Source organism: Oryza glaberrima, chromosome 2, assembly GCF_000147395.1.
Source record: "Oryza glaberrima chromosome 2, OglaRS2, whole genome shotgun sequence".
Taxonomy (NCBI): domain Eukaryota; kingdom Viridiplantae; phylum Streptophyta; class Magnoliopsida; order Poales; family Poaceae; genus Oryza; species Oryza glaberrima.
Window position 1 is genome coordinate 23810932 of NC_068327.1, and position 19083 is coordinate 23830014.

Consider the following 19083-nt stretch of genomic DNA (forward strand, 5'->3'; position numbering starts at 1 on the left):
TTTATTAAATAAGACGAACGGTTAAACATGTTTAAATAAGCCAACGGCGTCAAACATTTAGGGAAGGAAGGAGCAGTAAGCAAAACCATTCAAGGATCTGTTGAGCAAATTCTCTGTTTCCGGCACACCCAATGTTTACAGCACAAGGATATGCCCACCAACAAACCCCTCAGGTAAACAAGGGAAAACAGTCAGCTACATCCTGTTATCTTTGTACAGTGTGATGGTAGTACAAGTTAACGCATAACTCAATGCCTCTGCACACAAGGGGAAAAGGAAACAAAAATAAAAGGAATACATACACACACGAAAAGCCAACTGCTCAACACATGAACGGCATCTGTCTGTTATATACAGATCGAATGAATGAAACCAGCTCATCCAAAGAGATACCCATATGATACACAAAACAATATGATCTAGTGGTTAGCATCAATCGGTGCACCAGACCTTGCCTGTGATATCCTGTTTGCATAGATTGTTACTAGGCGCAGCTGCGTGCTATTAAGCCCCTCTAGATATGGTACAAATGCTTTCCCAAGCATAATGTAGATATCCACCAAGCAGAATACAACAGTCTGGAAGAAAGTGAATACGATATCAGATTCCAAACACAAACCATTCATTTTTTTAAAGGTGATATGTATTAAACGTGCACATAGTCATATATTATTACACGTAGCTTCTGTGAAGCAAAGGCTGGAATGAATTTAATTATCTAAAACATATTGATACATAATCCAGATAACAATGGTAGACAGCAGGCAGATGGTCACTTGTGATTAAAGTGCAATTGACAGTGACCAAACATGGACATATTATTAGAAACTCAAAATAGAGAATGCACTATGGCACTAACATAGAGCATGGTAAATTATAATATAATGGAAATAATATTCGAACAAACCCAAACATATCATTTTCATATATCCAATTTAAACAATCATGATAAATCAGTTTAAATAATTTTAGGAATGAATACAAATGGGCCATACTGTTCCTGTGTATGAAGTAAACTTTTGTTGTATAAATGGATTCCGTACTTATTTCTTTACTATCAGTCTATCACATGCCTACCATGTTTCTATCATGTTAACTATCAGTCTATTGCCTTCTTTACATGTTTCTATCATGTTAACTATCAGTCTATTGCCTTCTTTACTAGTATATCCCTATGAAAACTCTCTACTACATAAAAGTGGAGTCATCCGTCCTCCCCTCGCACGCAGCGCGTGCTCCCACATAAAAATAGAAAATTCCCCGGACAAAAACAAAAAAAAAACAATTGGTTAAAAAAATTGCATGCTTTAGGCTAATCCACAACCCATTCTCAGTAGTATGGGCCCATTACAATGCACGGGCATATTACTAGTGTCAAAGAACAAGCAAAGCACCTTGCGAACATCTGGACTCTGGTTATTGAAAGCATCAAAAAGTGCTGGTAAAAACGAAGGCAGTTGAGTCATTAATTCCTCCTCTGATAGGCGTCCAACAAGCTGCAAAATTACCAGGAGAAAACCAGCAACCAAATAAGGTTAGTATGGTATGTATGAACAATAAAATTCCAGTATGAGATGAAACAGCTCTACAAGCTAACATGTTTCTTGTAATATAAAAAATATTTACTTAATCTCATTCACAAGTAAACCAGCAACGAAGCTTCAATGAAATAGTTGTATAAGGTACACTAGTAATCAACTCGGTAGTTGGTAGTTGCCAAGATATTCAAGTTGTGACAGGCCTTATTAGAGATAAAAATACCATTAATGACTGCCTCATTGTACTAGTAACACTTCAGGAATCTAGAATTTTGAGATTATTTTGAATTTGAATTTACGAATATAGACATATAAAGTTATTACAAATTAAATGTAGGTCAATTACTTCTCCTCATTGTCTGATGTTTTTATTCAATTATCTTTGGAGTTGGTGTTGCATCAATGATAATTAAAGCGTGTAACTAAGATACCTTTGTCAAACAGTTGGTACACACGACAAGCATCTTTTCATCATCACTAACCAACAAAGGTACAATAACCTGCAGTGCAAGCACAAAGATAAAGAAAAGTATAAGCTGCTAGTAACAAGAAGTGTAAACAAGCAGTGTTGCATTAATATATACTCTTTTATACAAAAAAGGGAGCTCTGTACATACAGCAAGGCATCTAAAAGGATCATATTTTGCCAACACGACATTTAAGCACTGGTTTGCTTCATTTGAAACCTGCACCGGCATTAAAAAGGGATTAGCCCAGAAGCAAGAGGGCTTCCTAAATGAGGAAAGTTTACCTTCGCCACGACATCCTTGGTCACATGTAGGAGCTTTTCAAGGACAATCTCAATGGATTCTTCCATAGGATCTTTCTGAGAATGATAAAATACATTATTAATCAATAAGCTACCAGCTAGATTACCCAACATGCATGCAGTTTGCGGACAGCATACCTGGTTGTGGAGCATCTCAGCAACTAACGATAGAGAAAGCTCCCTGATAGAAGAATCCGAGTCATCCAACACCTCAAGGATGGTTGTTAAAATTTGATTGAAATACTATTGAGACAGAGGACCCATATCAGGATAAAGATACTATCAATACAAAGGCAGCATAAAATGATGAAAACTTGTCAACTAAGCTGCAAGAGTAACAGACTGTAGCTATGCATTCTGGAGAACAACACTCACAATGAACAGTTCATAGAACAATGACAATCAAAAAGGTTCTTTTCACTGTTACTGAAATGGTGAAGCATTCATCATTTTCAGCAACCACTGCATCAAGATAAATCAGGCAAATTGTTCTAGAATGGTGATGTTTTAAGCTATAGTAGTATAACAGTATTTCATAATCAATGGGATAATGGAAACAGTTTGAGTTCCCTCACATAACACGTAACATTATCCTGCTATTCTTTTTCCCTCCATCCCTTCACAGAACTATGCTCTCTCTCTCCAGAAACTCTCATTTATTCTCATACTAGTAGTCACAAAAGGAATGCAGCATGAGATGCAGAACTATATAATTGAATGGCCTAAAACATTTACTGCAGCTGTTTAACCCAATTAAAGAGAAAAGTTCACATGAACAAAAGAACATATGAAACAAAGCTATAGTATTGAAACTTTTTTTTCTTATAAAATTAAAGTGAAATTATAAAGGTAAGGTTGCAAACCTTAGTCCATATAGAGTTGTCATTATTGGTGGAAGCTGTAACCAACTGTTGTAATGCCTCCCGCTTGTCTAGACTAGTAACTTCACTGACATTGCTTATCTAGAAACATAAAAAAAAAAGTAGCATTTATGTATACGATGATAAATGGTAAAATTAACACATACCAGTATTACTAACAAAGTTGATGGAAAAAGGAGATATTTCAGGCGTACCTGATGAATAAGTTGTGGGATGCTAGGGCCATTACTGGTGTGTGGGGTAATCTTCACAGAACTAAGCTCCACAAGTGGATTTCCCTCTTGAGCGTCTTCCACAGAAGTTGAAATAACAGCACCACGTCCATCAGAAACAGCAAGACGACCAAACTCCAGACGAGGAGTACCAGTAGAATTTTCATCATCAATGGTAGCATCTGATTTTCCAGGATAGTCTGTCCATGAACGTGCAGCTTCTACAACTGTGCGAGCAATGTTCTTTGATTCCCTACTTGTTGCAAGAACTTCAGCTTCAGGTTCGAAACATTGCTTAACATTATCAATGCTGACATCAGAGGATGTTCGGCCAGTAGAAATATCAAGGAATGTTGATCCATGAACCATATTCATCTTCTTCCCTGATGCATTATCAAGGGAACTAGCAGAAAACCGCCCAAATGCATAACTACTCTTTGGTGTCAGTGCATAACCATCTTCAGAAGAATTTCCAAAATCAACTTGGTCATAAGATTTGGGACGTGAACGTTCTTTTTTGCTCTGCAAGTAATTTACCAGATCGACCTCGATACGAGGAGTATATTGCTTCAGTGCTCGCCTCACAAGGTTTTGTTCTTCAATAGACAAATTTAAAATAAAATTTAGAACCGCTGTTGAGTCAAAATGAGAATAAACTGCTATGATTCCAGAAATGGAAGTTTCCTTCAACTTTGCATTCTTTTCATGTATTAAAGGTGCTAGCTTTGAAAGCCATAGCTTAAGAAAGCCACTGTTACTATAACCTTCTGAGTCTACTTTGTACCTGCTGAATGACTTATTAGCAAACTCAAGAACAGCCAGTTTTGCTTTTGGAGACCTTTGTTCATCCAGTGAACGTACTAGAGCAGGTAGCAATGTGTCAATGGGATATGTGCGGCCAACAACTTCCAAGGTTGATGAACATGGTTGCCTAACTAATTCCTTTGGATCAATAAGTCTTGAAAATACATACGGTAAAATTCTTTCAACATAGCTCTCAAATTGCTTCTTGCAAGCTGGAATAATATCTGCAAGTGTAGAGAAAGCTGCCTGTGCAACTTTGTGATGAGGATCATCCAAATAACGGAAAAATAACTTCATGACCTTTTCAAAATTCTGCATAACTTCTTGAATGCCTTTCTGTCCTTGTTGCAGTAGTGTCTGAATAAAATTAAAGGCTGTAACTCTAGCTACCCAGTCTGAACTTGCACTAAGACCCCCAGAGAGTGCATCGCTTATAGAAGTTGGACCATCTGTGTATCGCGACATGTCATTAGATGAGATATGGCCATCATCAAAACTGTGTCTCGAACTTGCAGATGTCCTTGATGCCACTTGCTTCCTAAGAGGCCTCTGGAAGTGTGGAACTTGGTGATTGTGTAAATTTCTGTGGCTGGCATCCCTATAGGTCATATCAAGATAGTGTCTGTCCATCTGCATTTGTGGCATCCGCCTGGTTGACCATGTATCATTACTCTCTTCCATAGTGCTACCATATGGAGACCTCCCAGAAGAGCTTCTCGCATAAGGCAGTGACGATGCTGATATTGATTCAGACGACAGACTACTCAAATATGGTGACCTTGACCTCTCTTTATTGGCCACATGAGGGTTCACTGTATCTACCAAGCGTGAACCACCATTTCTTGTGTTATTAATGCTTGGCAGGGATGAATCCAGCAATATGGAATTCTGCAAAGACAGATGGTCCGAAGCAGTTGCAGCAAGTGGGATAGGAGGATCACGAGAGGATGGAGGATCAACTCCTGCACTAGGAGGAAAAGAAAAAAGAAATTGAGATTTCTTAAGTATTTATAATATAAGTCGGAAAGCAATAGCTAAGAATTTTAAACTACATAATGAAAGAGCAAACTCCAATTAAGCAGCTTAAAGAATACCAAGATCCAAGCTTGTTGAGCGCATAGCTGAGAAATTTTGCCGGCCGCTTACACCCTTCAATAAACTTTCAATGGCAGAAACCTTTTGTTTACTTGAACTGAGAACGCTCTCTATGCTTCTTTCAGCAGTTCTACCTATTGTCTTTGACTGCGACAGAAGACTTCTTGACAAAAGAGATGATTCAGAAGAAATAGCTGCACTCTTGTCCATCGCAACAATAGCTGAAGTGCTGTATCCGGCTAAATGTGTACCACTTGCATGAGATGAAGCACGAGAAAGTTGGACACCCTTCTCACGCAATGATGGAGAAGGATACCGTTTCTGCAGGCCCCCGTCTTCATCATTTATTATCTGCAAGTGCTTGCATTTATCAGATCAAACAAACAGTTATACTGTGTAATAGCAGAGTCAAATAACCATACTATTTTAGTTCAGAATATCATTTTTCTGTAACAAAATATAATTTTTCATTCATAATTTGGTCGATTTTCATTATACAAAAATCATTTCTTTCAAATGCGTATGCTGCAAGGTTAGGCTTGAAAGAATTTACACAGGATACCTAGCACAACTAACTAGTACAAGCAACTTGTTGAAAACTTGAAATATGAATGAATTGCTCGCCCTTCTCCATAAGCTTAAGGTTCTAGGTGAATGTATGGTGCATGAAACTCAATGTAGTATTAGAGCGCAATGAACTGTTGCAGCCCACTTTGGTTCCACAAGCGAGGCCTGAGGGGGCCTCCACGTGAGGGGGAGTATTGAAATATAAGTACATTGCCCAACCTCCTCTATAAGGTTAAGCTTTCGGGTGAACTCGTTGGTGTGTGCAACTCATCTTGAGAGAATACTCCTCTGCCTTGAACTAGTAAGCTTGAAACATCCTATTTGCTACATGCAGATGCATGGGATGGGTAATTGATATACACTGAACACTGCTTTACAAGAGCTTACAGCAATAGCCAAATACAGAATTGTATTTGCAAATTAAGAATATAATAATTTGGCATATATTCTTAAATAAACTAGCAGAAGATATTACAAAAGGATATCTGGAGCTTTCCTTCAGTAAGATCCAAAGAAAGGTATAAAAAGTTATTGACTTAGGTATATGATGATAGGTACATGGTACACAAAGCTAATGTTTCCTCTTATTTTCCTAAACTGGCAACACAAGACAATAACACATGTAAGTCAACCTCCATAGCACTTTAAGATGTCAACCTAAACTTTATGAGGAATGTTTTGAATGTTTGATTGATCTTTAGTTCTTTACAAGGAAAAACATGCAGAAAAGTATAATCGTATACCCTTTGTACTGCAGGATCAAATGACATAAAAAGCCGACGTGAGCGCTCAGGCCATGTCTTGGTGAACATCCTATAGCAAGATCTTGCAGTTGCACGGACCTGCATTTGCAACACGACACAAGAATAACATCAAAACAAATTTTCAGGCATTTTAATAATTAATACTGAACATTATGGTGACTTAAGTCAGGAAAAATGGATGGTGTTAGCCCTACCTCACTCATTGCATCAGCCACACAGCATTTTATTAGATCTTCGTATATATCAGATGCACGCTGTATTTCAGGAGCATCTGCCCAATATTCCAATATTAGGAGGGCATACTCACTACATCTGACATAGCAGGAAATAGGCATGAGTGGCTTTAATAAACAAGGATCACAGGTACTGAGAAAAAAGACAATGCTAAACACAAGTACCTAGCACGAAGGATAGCGCTGCGATCATTCTTTGCCGTGTCAGCTATAAGTGGAAGAATACGTGAAACCTTGCAGTTCCGCAGGATCTGAAAGACAATAATTGTCAAAAAGAAAAATGAGTACTGAGAGGTTGTGCCACAGTTACATACAAGAATATAGGTATCTCACAGTTTTTATGCAGTTGTCCGCGGATTCAGCAATAACAAGCACAGTTATCACAACAAGCTTGAAAAGTACCTGATAATTTGATCAGTATGTTAGCCCTACTGAGGAAGTATAAGAGTACTGACTTACTGTTGCAAAACACTGAAACAGCTTCTATGGTTACCGGAATAAATATTTCAGCACATGCTTCAAAATCACCAAGGAGTTCTTTTGATAGCATATTAAGTAGATGGCATGCCTGGAAAAAAACTTGGTCAGCAATTTTTTCTCACCAAGGTTTGTTCAGTCATTGCAAATTCAATAAGAATTCTTTTTTTTTCTAACAGAATTCCATAACACACATGTACTTCTAAAATGAAATATTTTTGGATGAACTAATTTGACAGCCCCTCAAGAATTGGTGTTAAATCAAATACCTGTTTTACTATGCTAGACCGTCGGTCAGACAGCTGAGCAGATAAGGGAGGAACTAGCTGCTTCAGGAGCGTAAGAAATGATGGATAATCAATTGCACCTGATAAAAGGAAGAGTTTATTTCAAACAAAAACATGCAAAATGATGTTAACAAGAAAGGGAATAATACATAATTATGTAACAGTATGTTTGTACAGTCAACAGTGAGACCTAAAACATCCCTGTAAAATTATAAACGTAAAGAAATTTAATTTCAATGTTCCAATATATTTATTTTCATCACTTAGCTTGTCTTTCTTGAATGAATTTCTACCAGCTATATGCATCATTATTGGTAAATCTGATATGAACTTATCAATATGGCATTCAAAATCATGGTTGGTTGGTGGGTTACCAAGTTAAGTAACAAAGCAATGCCACATTCCCCCCTTGACTTTGAAAAAGGGGATTGGTTACCTCAGTTCTATTTCACTGTTTTTGTTACTAACATGATCTATCTCTGGAGTTCCCTTTTCAACTTTTACATGCTGGAAGAACTTCAAGCCTGTGACATATACTTTCTAAAGAAAGCTACTTATCAACACTATCCAATTTTCAATAAAAAGATACAGCAGTGACAAATATCTAACCTCCATATACCAAGGCTTCAATCCTTTGCATTGCGGCAATACGTATAGACCAGTCCTTTTCTGGATCAAGGGCAGATGCAATCTTCTCCATCTCCCTAAGTAATTCTTTCTCTGAATGTACTCTTATGGGTTCCACTGGTTTTTCGGTAATATCTGAGTCACCTGTAAATGGCACAAAATCCAGTGGTATATGATCAATATGCTGACGTCGCTAATGATAAAAAGCTTCACATATGATAAGTTTTGTCTAGACCCAATGTTGCCAGATAAGAACTGTCTTCTGACCAATAACTAATAAATTTCCTAAATTGCTAAAAAGCTCCTACTAAAATGGTGGAATCCAAAGCCTCTAATGTATAAACTAAGCAAAGTAAAGATGTTGTTTCTATAGTGCATGCCCTTTACCTTGAGTACCTGGTAAAAAGAGGTGCATTTTAACACATCAAAATGAATTTCACAAAAACAGGAATGTACAGTATTTGCCAACAATTAATACGCAAAATCTTTCAAGGCCTATATCAGTATAATTTTGTGAAGGATCAGCATGCATATAGAACAAACATGTATATCTACTACATGTGTTTCCCTTGATCTACATGTGGCATCTGCCAATGATCTCTGCAAGAATTTTAAAATCATGAACCAACTAAATCACAGTTGCATGATTATATAAGAAAAATGACATGTGGAAAAAAGCACCGACTCACTGTGCATGGAAAAGATGCTAATATTGCGTTGTTAGATCAGCACCAAATTGTGGCAATAGATTTGGCAATTTGAAATAGCTATATCAACACTTATATGTGTTAACACATACTTCTTCCAAAAAGTTTAAAATCATTGACCATACAATCAAGAAGAGCTAATAGTGTAAACTCCCAGTATAAGAGGAGCTACAATAAGGCAGCTGACCGCAGTGAGAAGATAGTGAAGGGCCTAACATTTGTTTAGAGTAAAGTCATAGTAATGATTGCATGCTCTAGTAACAATCATCTGGAACTCCAAAAAAGTCCACTCAGATGAATAGGAATTTACAGCGAAGAGCATGGAATCTCCAGTTATGCTTAGCCATTACTTAAAATCTTATCGATACAAACCAATAACACTTTTTTTCATATTTGTACTTTTAATCAAAATAGAAACAAAGCTTCCAGGAAATTCAAAAGTAAAACTTGCCTCCAAATAATGTGCTTTCCCTTGTTGAACTTTTTTTCCTTGGACTGCCTCTTTTTGGATTAGCACTTACAGATCTTTCAATAACCTTATATTGCATTCTAGCATCATCAGATGAGCGAGCCTTTGGTTCTATTTTATCCAATCTTGAATTTATGTCCTTCAGCTAAAAAAGGCAAAGAAAGATTAATCAGCATATGACAGGATGCCTACCTTAAATTTGCACATGCAAGGATAAGACAAGCTCACGCAGTTTACTACTAATCCAACTTTGACAGGAAAGCAACCAATAATGATGGAGATCAGATTGGCCACATGGATTACCATGTAAGAAGGCAGATTATGGCGCTGCAACTCTTCATGGAATTGAGATCCCATGTTTCTATACATCTCCTGCAGTGAGAATAGATAATGTAAATTATTAAGCTACAGAAAGCACTTCAACAAAATATATGTCAGAGCATCACTGCATCAGGCAAAGTCAGATGAAAAATAGTCAACAGGTTCTACATTGGCAAAAAATAAATGAAGCAAAATATAGTTTGGTCAAAAGAACAAAAGTAAAATATAATGTAGCACATTTTATCAAACTTGTAGCACATTCATTCTACAGAATACAGATGATTCTAACATTCCTCTCGTTTTATTCATAGGTTCACTCATCAAGATTATCCGGTCTACCGTGTACCAAACCAATGGAAAGTGAAGGCTACCTCTACATTCTTTTCTTCAGTCATATTCCACTTCCTAGAATTTGAGTATAGGCAAATCACATGACCACACAAAATCAGTATTGCTTATTTTTGCATCCAGATAAGTGGTCCCAGGCTAAAGTGAATGTTGTTACCCAGAGAGCATCCAAGTAATAAAGAAGTAATACTCCACTGTTATATTAACTAGTTCAAAAATTGTTCAAAGGAAGAATGGATTAAACAGCAGAGACTGCATATTGGAAATGGAAAGTTCACAGAAGAAAATGTGCAAAATAATTTGCATCCATTGCATATATTATCTTGGTAACAGAAGAAAGTAAACCTACTATACAATCTACTTAGCATATGAAGGGTGCAAAGTGTGAACATTGCATGCGGGTAAAACCCCTGAAAAATGCAATGAAAAGTTTGAACAAATAGCAAAAGTGTGAGTTGCACAACATTTTGCAAAGGGATCACCTCAATACATGAGATTGCAGCGTCTCTAACACTTTGATTCAAATCGTTCAGCAATTGCAGAACCTGTAAAGCCAAACAAGTGTAGCAGCTACCATTAGCAATCATGCAAAAAAAAATAATGTAAGCAGAACAGATTGAAATATAAAAATTATCTTGACATACAGGTGAAAGCAACACTCGCTGTAGAGGGAGCTCTGTAGAAGCAAAGAGGCCAACAGCTGTTGCAACAGTGCGTACAAATTCTTCCCGCACCCTCCAGCTCTTGTGAGTCCATGCATAACTTCCAGCTCTTTCAACAATGATTGTCGGTGATGAAACCTGAGAATGTAGAGAGTAAAAACAGCTTAGTATACCCCGCAAAATAATATCAGAACCAAAAAGGTCCATAAGAATATAAATGAATATTAACATTGGAAAAGCAACAGTCCAACAAAAGATGAGAAATCTCCATGCATACAAGAGAATATACAGCCTGGAAAATAAGCTCAAGCCACCAAGGACATTTTTTAAATTCAAAGTACAAATAAGTATTTATTTTCAATGGTGTAGCAAATTAGCAACAGGCAATGCCATGTTTCAAATGCAACTAAAACATTGATTTTGAAGGGCTCTGTCCAAATTCATAGCTAAAGGTTGCTATATTTTGAGACGAAGGGAGTAAAAAAGAAGCAGCATGAAGAAAAGGAGAAATATAGGTTCAACTAGCTAAATACTGTGTGTTGGTAATTGGCTATGGAAAAAAAAAATCAAACATGTTCTATATCCAAAATAAGTGAATATGATTTTCGAATAAACATGTATTTTCACCTTTTGTGTGTGCGTGTGTGTTATAGACATGACAATTCAGTCGTTTTGGGCTGTTCCATATTAAATTTGATTTTTCTTAATGGCAAACAAGGAGAATTAACATGTGGAAGTACTATTGTGTAATATTGAAGAAATTTAAGGGAAAATCCAGTATAGAGAAGATGTGGTGGCAGATCGACAACCACCACTACTGTCATCTTTTAAAGGAGTAAAAATGTTGTCTCTGCTTCTCCAAAATCTACACTGGGCACCTTAAAACATATATCATGAAGCAGAGTAGCAGACTAAAACATCCTTCCACTGGAAAGCAAAATACAGTAACAATTTAGGTATATCTATATGCACATATTCTCCTCCAAATTTCTATCTTCATCCACTCATGAAAGCATTTGTTGATTAATAGCACATAGGAATATAACGAGCTCCAAACTAGTGCCTCCATTCACCTGAAAACTTGGGAATTTAGCCTTGTTCAGGTCACAATATTTAGCCTTAGTCCAGTTCACGAGTCTGTTCATTTAACTAGTAACTATCACCTGCTTCAACTAAGTATCACTATTCCCTTGGAATATTGATTGCGGGAAAGAGTGGATAGCAATGGTCTCTTTTGTTAAGAACAAAAAAAAATGCATAACCTTACAAGGAGACCAACAATTGTTGGTATAACATAGTACCAAACATGACTACGCACACCAATAATGTGACCATCTGAAAGGCATCCAAAGATATCCCTGAAAGTTATGTGATTGCAATTTTGCTCAACGGCTTACTTACCAAAATAAATTATACTCCAATATCGCCATCCTCAAACTACAGTGAATGATCAAAGTGCACAACTAAACTAGTTTGCAATCAAGGCTTGAAGCCATAATCTTAAAAGGGCAAGGGACATTTTTAATTTACAGAACCAGCCAATGGATTTGGCCTAAATAAGTAACTACCTCCTTAAACTCAAATTATGTACTGCATGCATTTACAAAGCAGATATTGTACAAAGTTCAAGCTAATGATTTCAAGGATTCAATTTCACAGCTGCACTTAAATCCAAATGGCACATTTTTTTACCTGAATTTAACGATAATCCATTAGATCACGGCCAACTAATATATTTACAGCTAATAACCAACTAATATATTTACAGCTAATAATCTAGCTCGAAATGAGCAAGGCCGCCAACCCCAAAGCTCCACTCATCATCCACTTAACCCACGCCATTTAACCCGCAAGTGGCGTCCATGCAGTATCAAAGCACAGACGAATTGAGATTTTCCGCTCGAAGAGTAATTTATCATAACTAAATATACACATAATCGAACCCGCATTTTCCCCAAACCTAAACCGGTAAAAGCAAACGATGTCGCTAGCAGAAGGCGACACAGCGAAGAGAACCAGACCTCCATGAGGGTGACAAGCAGCTGCCTGGCGGCGTCTCGGACGGGCTGCTTGCCGTCGCCCAGCCGCTCGACGGCGGCGGGCACGAGGGCGTTGAGGTGGATCTTGAAGTGGTCGCCGGCGAGCACCGCGGCGGCGGAGAGCGCCTGCAGGCCGCCCTGGGCGACGCGGAAGTTGCCGTCCTTGGTCAGATCCATGCAGGCGTCGACCAGCGACGTCACCTCGGCCGACGTCAGCCCTCGCCTCGCCGCGGCCTCCAGCGCCTCGTGGAGCCGCTCCACCCCGGCCAGCCGCTGCTTCGTGTCCTTGGCGCGCGCCGCCTCCAGCGCCGCCTCCATCTCCGCCCCACCCCCACCCGACAACCAACCGACCGAAGCTTCCTCCTCCTCCTACTCCTCACCGGCGGCGGCGGCGGCGGCGACCAGTAGGCGGTGGTTGGGTCGCGCGCTCGCGATGATTTTTGGGGGAAATGGGAGTGGTCGCGGATCTGAGAGAGACGAAAAGGGAGGGAGAGAGAGAGTGTGAGAGCAGCGAGCAGAGTAGTTTCAGAGAATTTTGTGCACGTTGGTCCCTGTCATTTCGTAATGTCGCATGTAGCACCCCCGGAGAAGTCCACCGTACTACGCCGTATATTTGACTACCGTTTGACTCGTATGTACTACTGCAGCTTAATTTAGATTTTGAAACTTAAGTTTAGAGTTAATTTTGGGTTGTTTTTCGTTTTCTTCTTTTTTCGACCTAGGCTTTTTAATCTGCTAATAATAAGTATACAAGTTTTAGTTTATTTTTCAACTTTAGTGTAGTTTGTCGTGCAATTGGTGAATTAGCAAATATGAGTTTGTGACTTACAGCAATTATTGTTTGTACCACTAGAACTCCATTCTTCATGAAAAGGATGGAACGAGCGTAGCATAATGAGATAGTAGTAGGGTGGAAAGTCCAACCAAAAAGTCATCACGTGAAAGAAAGGGTTAACAAGCGTATGTGAGGCCCTGTTCTTTTTCATGGAATGGAATGATGGACAAATACACATGTTTTCCGAGCTTCTAGACATTCAGTTATTAAAAACATTCAATATATAAAATTCTTATAAATTTGTTTGAATCCATTTTTCAACTTTATAGCATTTAATTCATCCGCTTGTAACCTCAAATAATATCACAAATCATTCAAATGTGAAATCTTGGTAATTAAAAGTTTGAATCGTATGTGCCGATTTGTTTCAATACCATCCATCAGTCCCATGCCGTTAGCAACCGAAATTTCGATCCCAAATCTTTGTTGGATTTGAACTCGCGTCTTAGTTTGTTGAGCTTTCTAAGTTAAGCAGTCAAGCTTTCAATCTATCATGCATGAAGTCACCTAACCAAGCTGGGATGGCACTGTCATCTAACAACATATCCCTTCAGTAAGTGAAATCTAACAAATTTGGTCTCTACATTGCCACAATCTTTTCAAGTTAGTTGGATATCTATTGGATGTAGCATGTAAACCTGATTCGTTGAGCTCCGGCTTACAAGCCACCGCACGTGATTGTTCACTTCAATTTTAGAAATGTTTCAGTCTAATAAAGAAAGCCCTTTCTTAAATTTGTCTGCTCAATGTTTATAAGCTAAATCAACCTACCAAGCAGATGCTGAAATTAGGCGGCCTTCAGAATTATGGGAGTAGATATATACCTGAGATAGTGAGATGAACACCCCAATTATGCTTGTAATTTTGCAAAAGCATAGGGCTATTTTTGGGGGAAAACAGAGGAGAGCCGGGGTGATAAAGCTAGGATTAGTTGAAGCGTAATGTCATCATAGTTGGTGCAAGTGCATCTTATGATTGACATGATGATAGGTGGTCCTCCGCAGAACAAAAACAAATAAATCTCGATGAGGATTTCGTTCAAAAAAAAAACTCGATTTGAGATGGTACTGTAATACGAGCGTACTAAGACCTCGATTCGGCTTTGGATAAAGTTGTTGTGTTTAATAAGTACCAAGTTGGATAAAGCTTCCAATCCTTGGAGTCCTACTCCTACAAGTTGTGATAAAAAGCTATATAGTACTGCTACATACACCAAACCTAACTATGTTCTGATGCAGCGAATTGTCGCGCTGGCTTGTTTATGAGGGAAAAATCGATCAGAAATTAATCAGACGAGATGATGGAAAGTTCTGATGCAGCGAATTGTCGCGCTGGCTTATTTATGATGGGAAAATGGATCAGAAATTAATCAAACGAGATGATGGCAAAGTGTGTTTGTTCATCTGTTCCGTTGGATCAGTATGGGAAAGCTTGTTTTCTCCTCATCACAAATCGATCGAGATGCCGCCAGTCGTCTCGAGATATCGTTGATGTCTACAGCCTAACGGTATCCGTACATACCGTCTCCTGAAAATCACTACCGTAAGAAGAGTATTACACCTGTTCATCAGAGAATGAAAATGATTATTTTCACAGCCATACATAGCTGCCCAAGTTCAAGCCTAAATTATGCCTGATGCCCTGATTTAATTAGCTTCTTATTGTCGTTAGCAAAAATCCCGTTTGGTACGGGAGACAGTCTATCTTATCTGGACAAGAGCATATAATTATTAGCATAAAGTATACTTACCATCTAAACCGATAATCATGCATGTCTGGTGAGCCGTCCAGTGTTGTTAATAGCTTACAAAGCGGAGCGACATCTGGTACATGACAGAGTAACCTGCCTGCTCCAAAGTCCAATAATCAATATTCTCGGGCCTGATAGCAAGTGAGCTAATCCGAGTAAGCTTCTCCTTTAAACAACAATGATGATCAATTAAGCCATTGATTAGTTATGTTGTGCGGCTAGCAGCCTGGTGTGAAGAAGAGGCCCATACTGCATGAGCTGATGAGCGTGGAGCAGAGCCCTGACATCAAACAGTTGGTACTTGGTAGGTACTCAGTGCAAAGTCAGGACTGGTAGCTGGAGTGGCAGCCGTAGAGAATGACGACGCATCGATCAGCAGCTGATTGGATTGTGCTCAAGCTGAACCTCCAAAACCTCCAAAAATTCACAATTCCATCCTGGCTTGCTCTGATGCTTGTGAGTTGTGATGACTGATGAGGTCGGGCTACCAGCAGCAGCAGGAGGAGAAAGGGATTTCCGCTCGGCTCCTGCAGAAGCAAACGAAGACGATCTCCATCCTGCTGACGCGACGGCGCATCTGCAGCATGCAGCGCAGGCTGAGGGGAAGAGCAGCCGGACACCCACTAATCACTTTCGATCTCTCTGTTTGTTTGGTCTGTTTTGCTCTCTCTGTCTGTTTGCTCTGTTTGTGTGTGTGTGGCAGCTAGCATTGCTTGCTTTCTTTATCTTATCTTGCTTTTCTCCACGTCTTAGCACATATCCATCAGTCATCAAAATACCGAATGATCATAGTATGCCACCACCAAAAGATCGCAATTGCAGGTTGGCTGACGCCATAAATAGAGCCTCAGCCTCTGCGTCCATTTGAGCGTTTGAGACCCTTATTTCTTCAGAAAATTCAGAGAAAATTCAGAGTAGTAAAGTAGTATCCGTTTGGTACGCCGCATGCATATTGGGCCGGGAGACCGCACAACGGAGACCGGGCCTTCTGATTCGTGGCCTTTGTGACAATGCAGCCTTTTTGTAAAAAAGAAGGGTTCACTTTAATGCGAAAAAAAAAATCTTACTAAATTTTGGTATTACCAAAATTTTGGCAACTTACTAAAATTTTGACATGATTTCTTATAGAGTTACCAAAATTTAGCAGCAAACTAAATGTAGGGCTGGTTTGGTTTGAGGCCTAAATTTGGCTTACCAATATTTGGCAATTTTAATAGTGTTTAGTGTCTATTTGGTTTAAAGCCAAATTTTGGCATGCCTAAGAAAATAGGCCATTTCAATAATTAACCTAGGCTATTTTGGCTTCAATCCAAACACAACTTTACCTTCCCAAAATTTGTCATGCCAAAACTTACCAAAATTTGGCATTGCCAAAAATTGGTAAGGCCAATTTAGGTCGCAAACCAAACTGGCCCGTAGCCATTTTTTTTTGACAACTTTACCAAAATTTGGTAAGATTGAAAATGGCATCAAAGTGAACAGGCCCGAAAAGGAAGCTGATTGTGATCAAGCACCACCACCACCACCAGTCAACACTCTTTTTTTTGACGCAATTACCAATGAAAACGGTATGGAAATTTTCCGACCATACCAATATCGTTTCCGTAAAATTAATATAATAATAATATTTTTACCGATGGTTACTGTTTTCAAAATTTAGTTTTTTTTTAATTTTTGTCAGCGTGGCATTGAAGTTGATGAATTCATAAATATAAAAATTTTACGACTATTTCTGTTTGTCTTCAAAAAGTTAATAAAATAATAATACCGTTTCCGACTATTTCCGACCGTTTTCATCCCTAGTCACCACTTCACCAGTCAACACTCAACAGATCGATGAGAACTACAGTTAAGACTCTTCATCACATATCACACGACGGTGTGGTTAGCCTGCCAGCAGGTGAACCGTCGCCATTAATCGTGCTAACCACCAGCATTTGTACGTACATATACGGACCACTTCTGCCAGGTTTTGTATTGTACTTGTAGCGAGCATTACGAGTTTAGAACTTAATAGTAGTAGTTCTTTCAAGACTCTCGGTCGTATTGAAGCCAAGCTGTTCGTTTCAAATAACATATTGAACTACTTCCTCCGTTTTATATTATAAGACTTTCTAGCGTAACCCACATTCATATATATATATATATATATATATATATATGTGTGTTAATGAATCTAGACATATATATTTAACTAGATTCATTAACATATATATATATATATAAATGTGGATAATACTAGAAAGTCTTATAATCTGAAACGGAGGTAGTAATAAGGTTGCAGATTTAGGTCGTAACCATAATTTGATTTTAGAAATTTATGTTAGAGCTGATTTCGGAGTTTTTTTATTTATCTTTTCAGGCTTAGCTTTTTTAAAAAGGTAAATTCAGGCTTAGCTTTTATACCACTAAGAACAGAAATATAAAATCATATTCTAAAATTATTTTTATCGCTTTGTTGTAGATATATCAATCTGGTACTCACGGTTTCAGTAAAAAAATTGCTCTCCTTCTCTCTTTTGCAAAACAGTATAAAACATGCTCGAGTAATATCTCTTGAGGGCATGTGAACAAATATTTCTATTGTGTGCTGTACTTTTTATGTTCTAAAATATAAGCATTTCTACTAGTATCGTCTCATTTGGCGTTGGACGTCTGACCAGCGCTACTCTGCGTGTTCGGCATACTAGGCATTCTTCCATGGTCAGCATTCCTTTGCCTGTGCTGATCTTCTCTGGCATGCAAAGAGTCTTGCTAAATACATGTTCTTCCTTTGGTATGCATTTCAGCAGCGCTGCTGGACGGCTGATCTCCTCCATAAGTGTAGCATCAATAGTCACTTGGCCTACCTTTTTTGCGCTTAGGATCTTGAGACGGCGAACCACATTCTCCTTGACTGTGTGTTTGCTCGGCAGGTTTGGCTCCGTGTGCTGTCACCTCCTGGCTGGGCTGCCCTCTCTCCCCCGTGGCAGCTGGTTACAAGACTGGTGGCTGTCCTCTAGGGCCTGCTTACCTGAGCATCTCTGTGCTGGTTTCGACTCCCTGGTGCTCCTGGTCTTTTAGCAGCTGTGGAAGAAACGGAACTCTAGGGTTTTCGACTCTGCGCTCTCTTTAGTCTCAGTGGTTCTGGAGTCCATCCACTCAAAGGGCCATCTATAGTCTTTAGCTGGCGTTGCCGCTTTTGGGGTCCTGTTGGGAGTGTAGCGTGGCTCAGCCCCTTCCCACTGTTTGGAGTTTGTATTTAGCCGCCGTAGTTTTTTAAGCTCCGGCTTCTTATTTTGCTTTTTTCCCCTTCCCTTTGTATAAGCCGGTCTGACTGATTGCATCGTGTAACTATAACTCTTTTCTTCTAATATATGACATGCAATCATTTTGCGCGTTCGTGAAAAATACCATATATTGAGGTTAAGGAAAAAAGATTCTCTTTTATAGTATGATCTCCTCAAGTACGTGAATGGCTGAAAATGTATGGATTTTCGTGTATTAAAATTAGTACCTCATAAATGATTATATTGCAGTATAAATTTTGAATGTTAGAAATGCTTATATTTAATACGGAGGGAGTAAATATGTTCTCTAGGTAAAAAGCACATTCCCATCTCCCATAGCTTCTCATTTGGGTGAGAATATGTCTGAATGACTGAATGTGAGATACTCCTGTAAAAGCACAGGCAGTGTCACGCCATGGAATACCAACG

At 38.7% G+C, this 19083-nt stretch overlaps 1 protein-coding gene across 2 annotated transcripts; it reads right to left on the reverse strand.

Annotated features, from left to right (window-relative positions):
* Positions 1–100: 100 nt before the first annotated feature.
* On the reverse strand, positions 101–13305 carry LOC127762166 (CLIP-associated protein-like). Of its 2 annotated transcripts, XM_052286552.1 has the most exons (21): positions 12783–13302; positions 10744–10899; positions 10582–10644; positions 9734–9802; positions 9413–9575; positions 8237–8398; positions 7610–7707; positions 7357–7431; positions 7197–7265; positions 7029–7114; positions 6825–6942; positions 6610–6708; positions 5299–5650; positions 3383–5166; positions 3171–3269; positions 2446–2550; positions 2290–2364; positions 2156–2224; positions 1970–2038; positions 1395–1496; positions 101–578 (listed from the first exon to the last, which is right to left on the reverse strand). In XM_052286552.1, the coding sequence occupies exons 1-21, from the start codon at positions 13116–13118 to the stop codon at positions 420–422; spliced, it is 4308 nt and encodes a 1435-aa protein (XP_052142512.1). In that variant the 5' UTR covers positions 13119–13302; the 3' UTR covers positions 101–419. The 2 variants fall into 2 exon arrangements, 1 of the variants encoding a protein (XP_052142512.1); XR_008015398.1 differs by lacking the exons at positions 101–578; positions 1395–1496; positions 1970–2038 and having other exon boundaries at positions 2446–2488; positions 12783–13305.
* Positions 13306–19083: the final 5778 nt, after the last annotated feature.

Excerpts from the sequence above, each read along its gene's own strand:
- LOC127762166 (XM_052286552.1), bottom strand. The coding sequence starts at position 13,118 with ATGGAGGCGGCGCTGGAGGCGGCGCGCGCCAAGGACACGAAGCAGCGG. Across the intron at positions 7,708-8,236 it reads TGAAGCCTTGGTATATGGAG|GTGCAATTGATTATCCATCA; the intron begins GTTAGATATTTG and ends TCCTTTTATCAG. Across the intron at positions 6,943-7,028 it reads AGCGCTATCCTTCGTGCTAG|ATGTAGTGAGTATGCCCTCC; the intron begins GTACTTGTGTTT and ends CTGCTATGTCAG.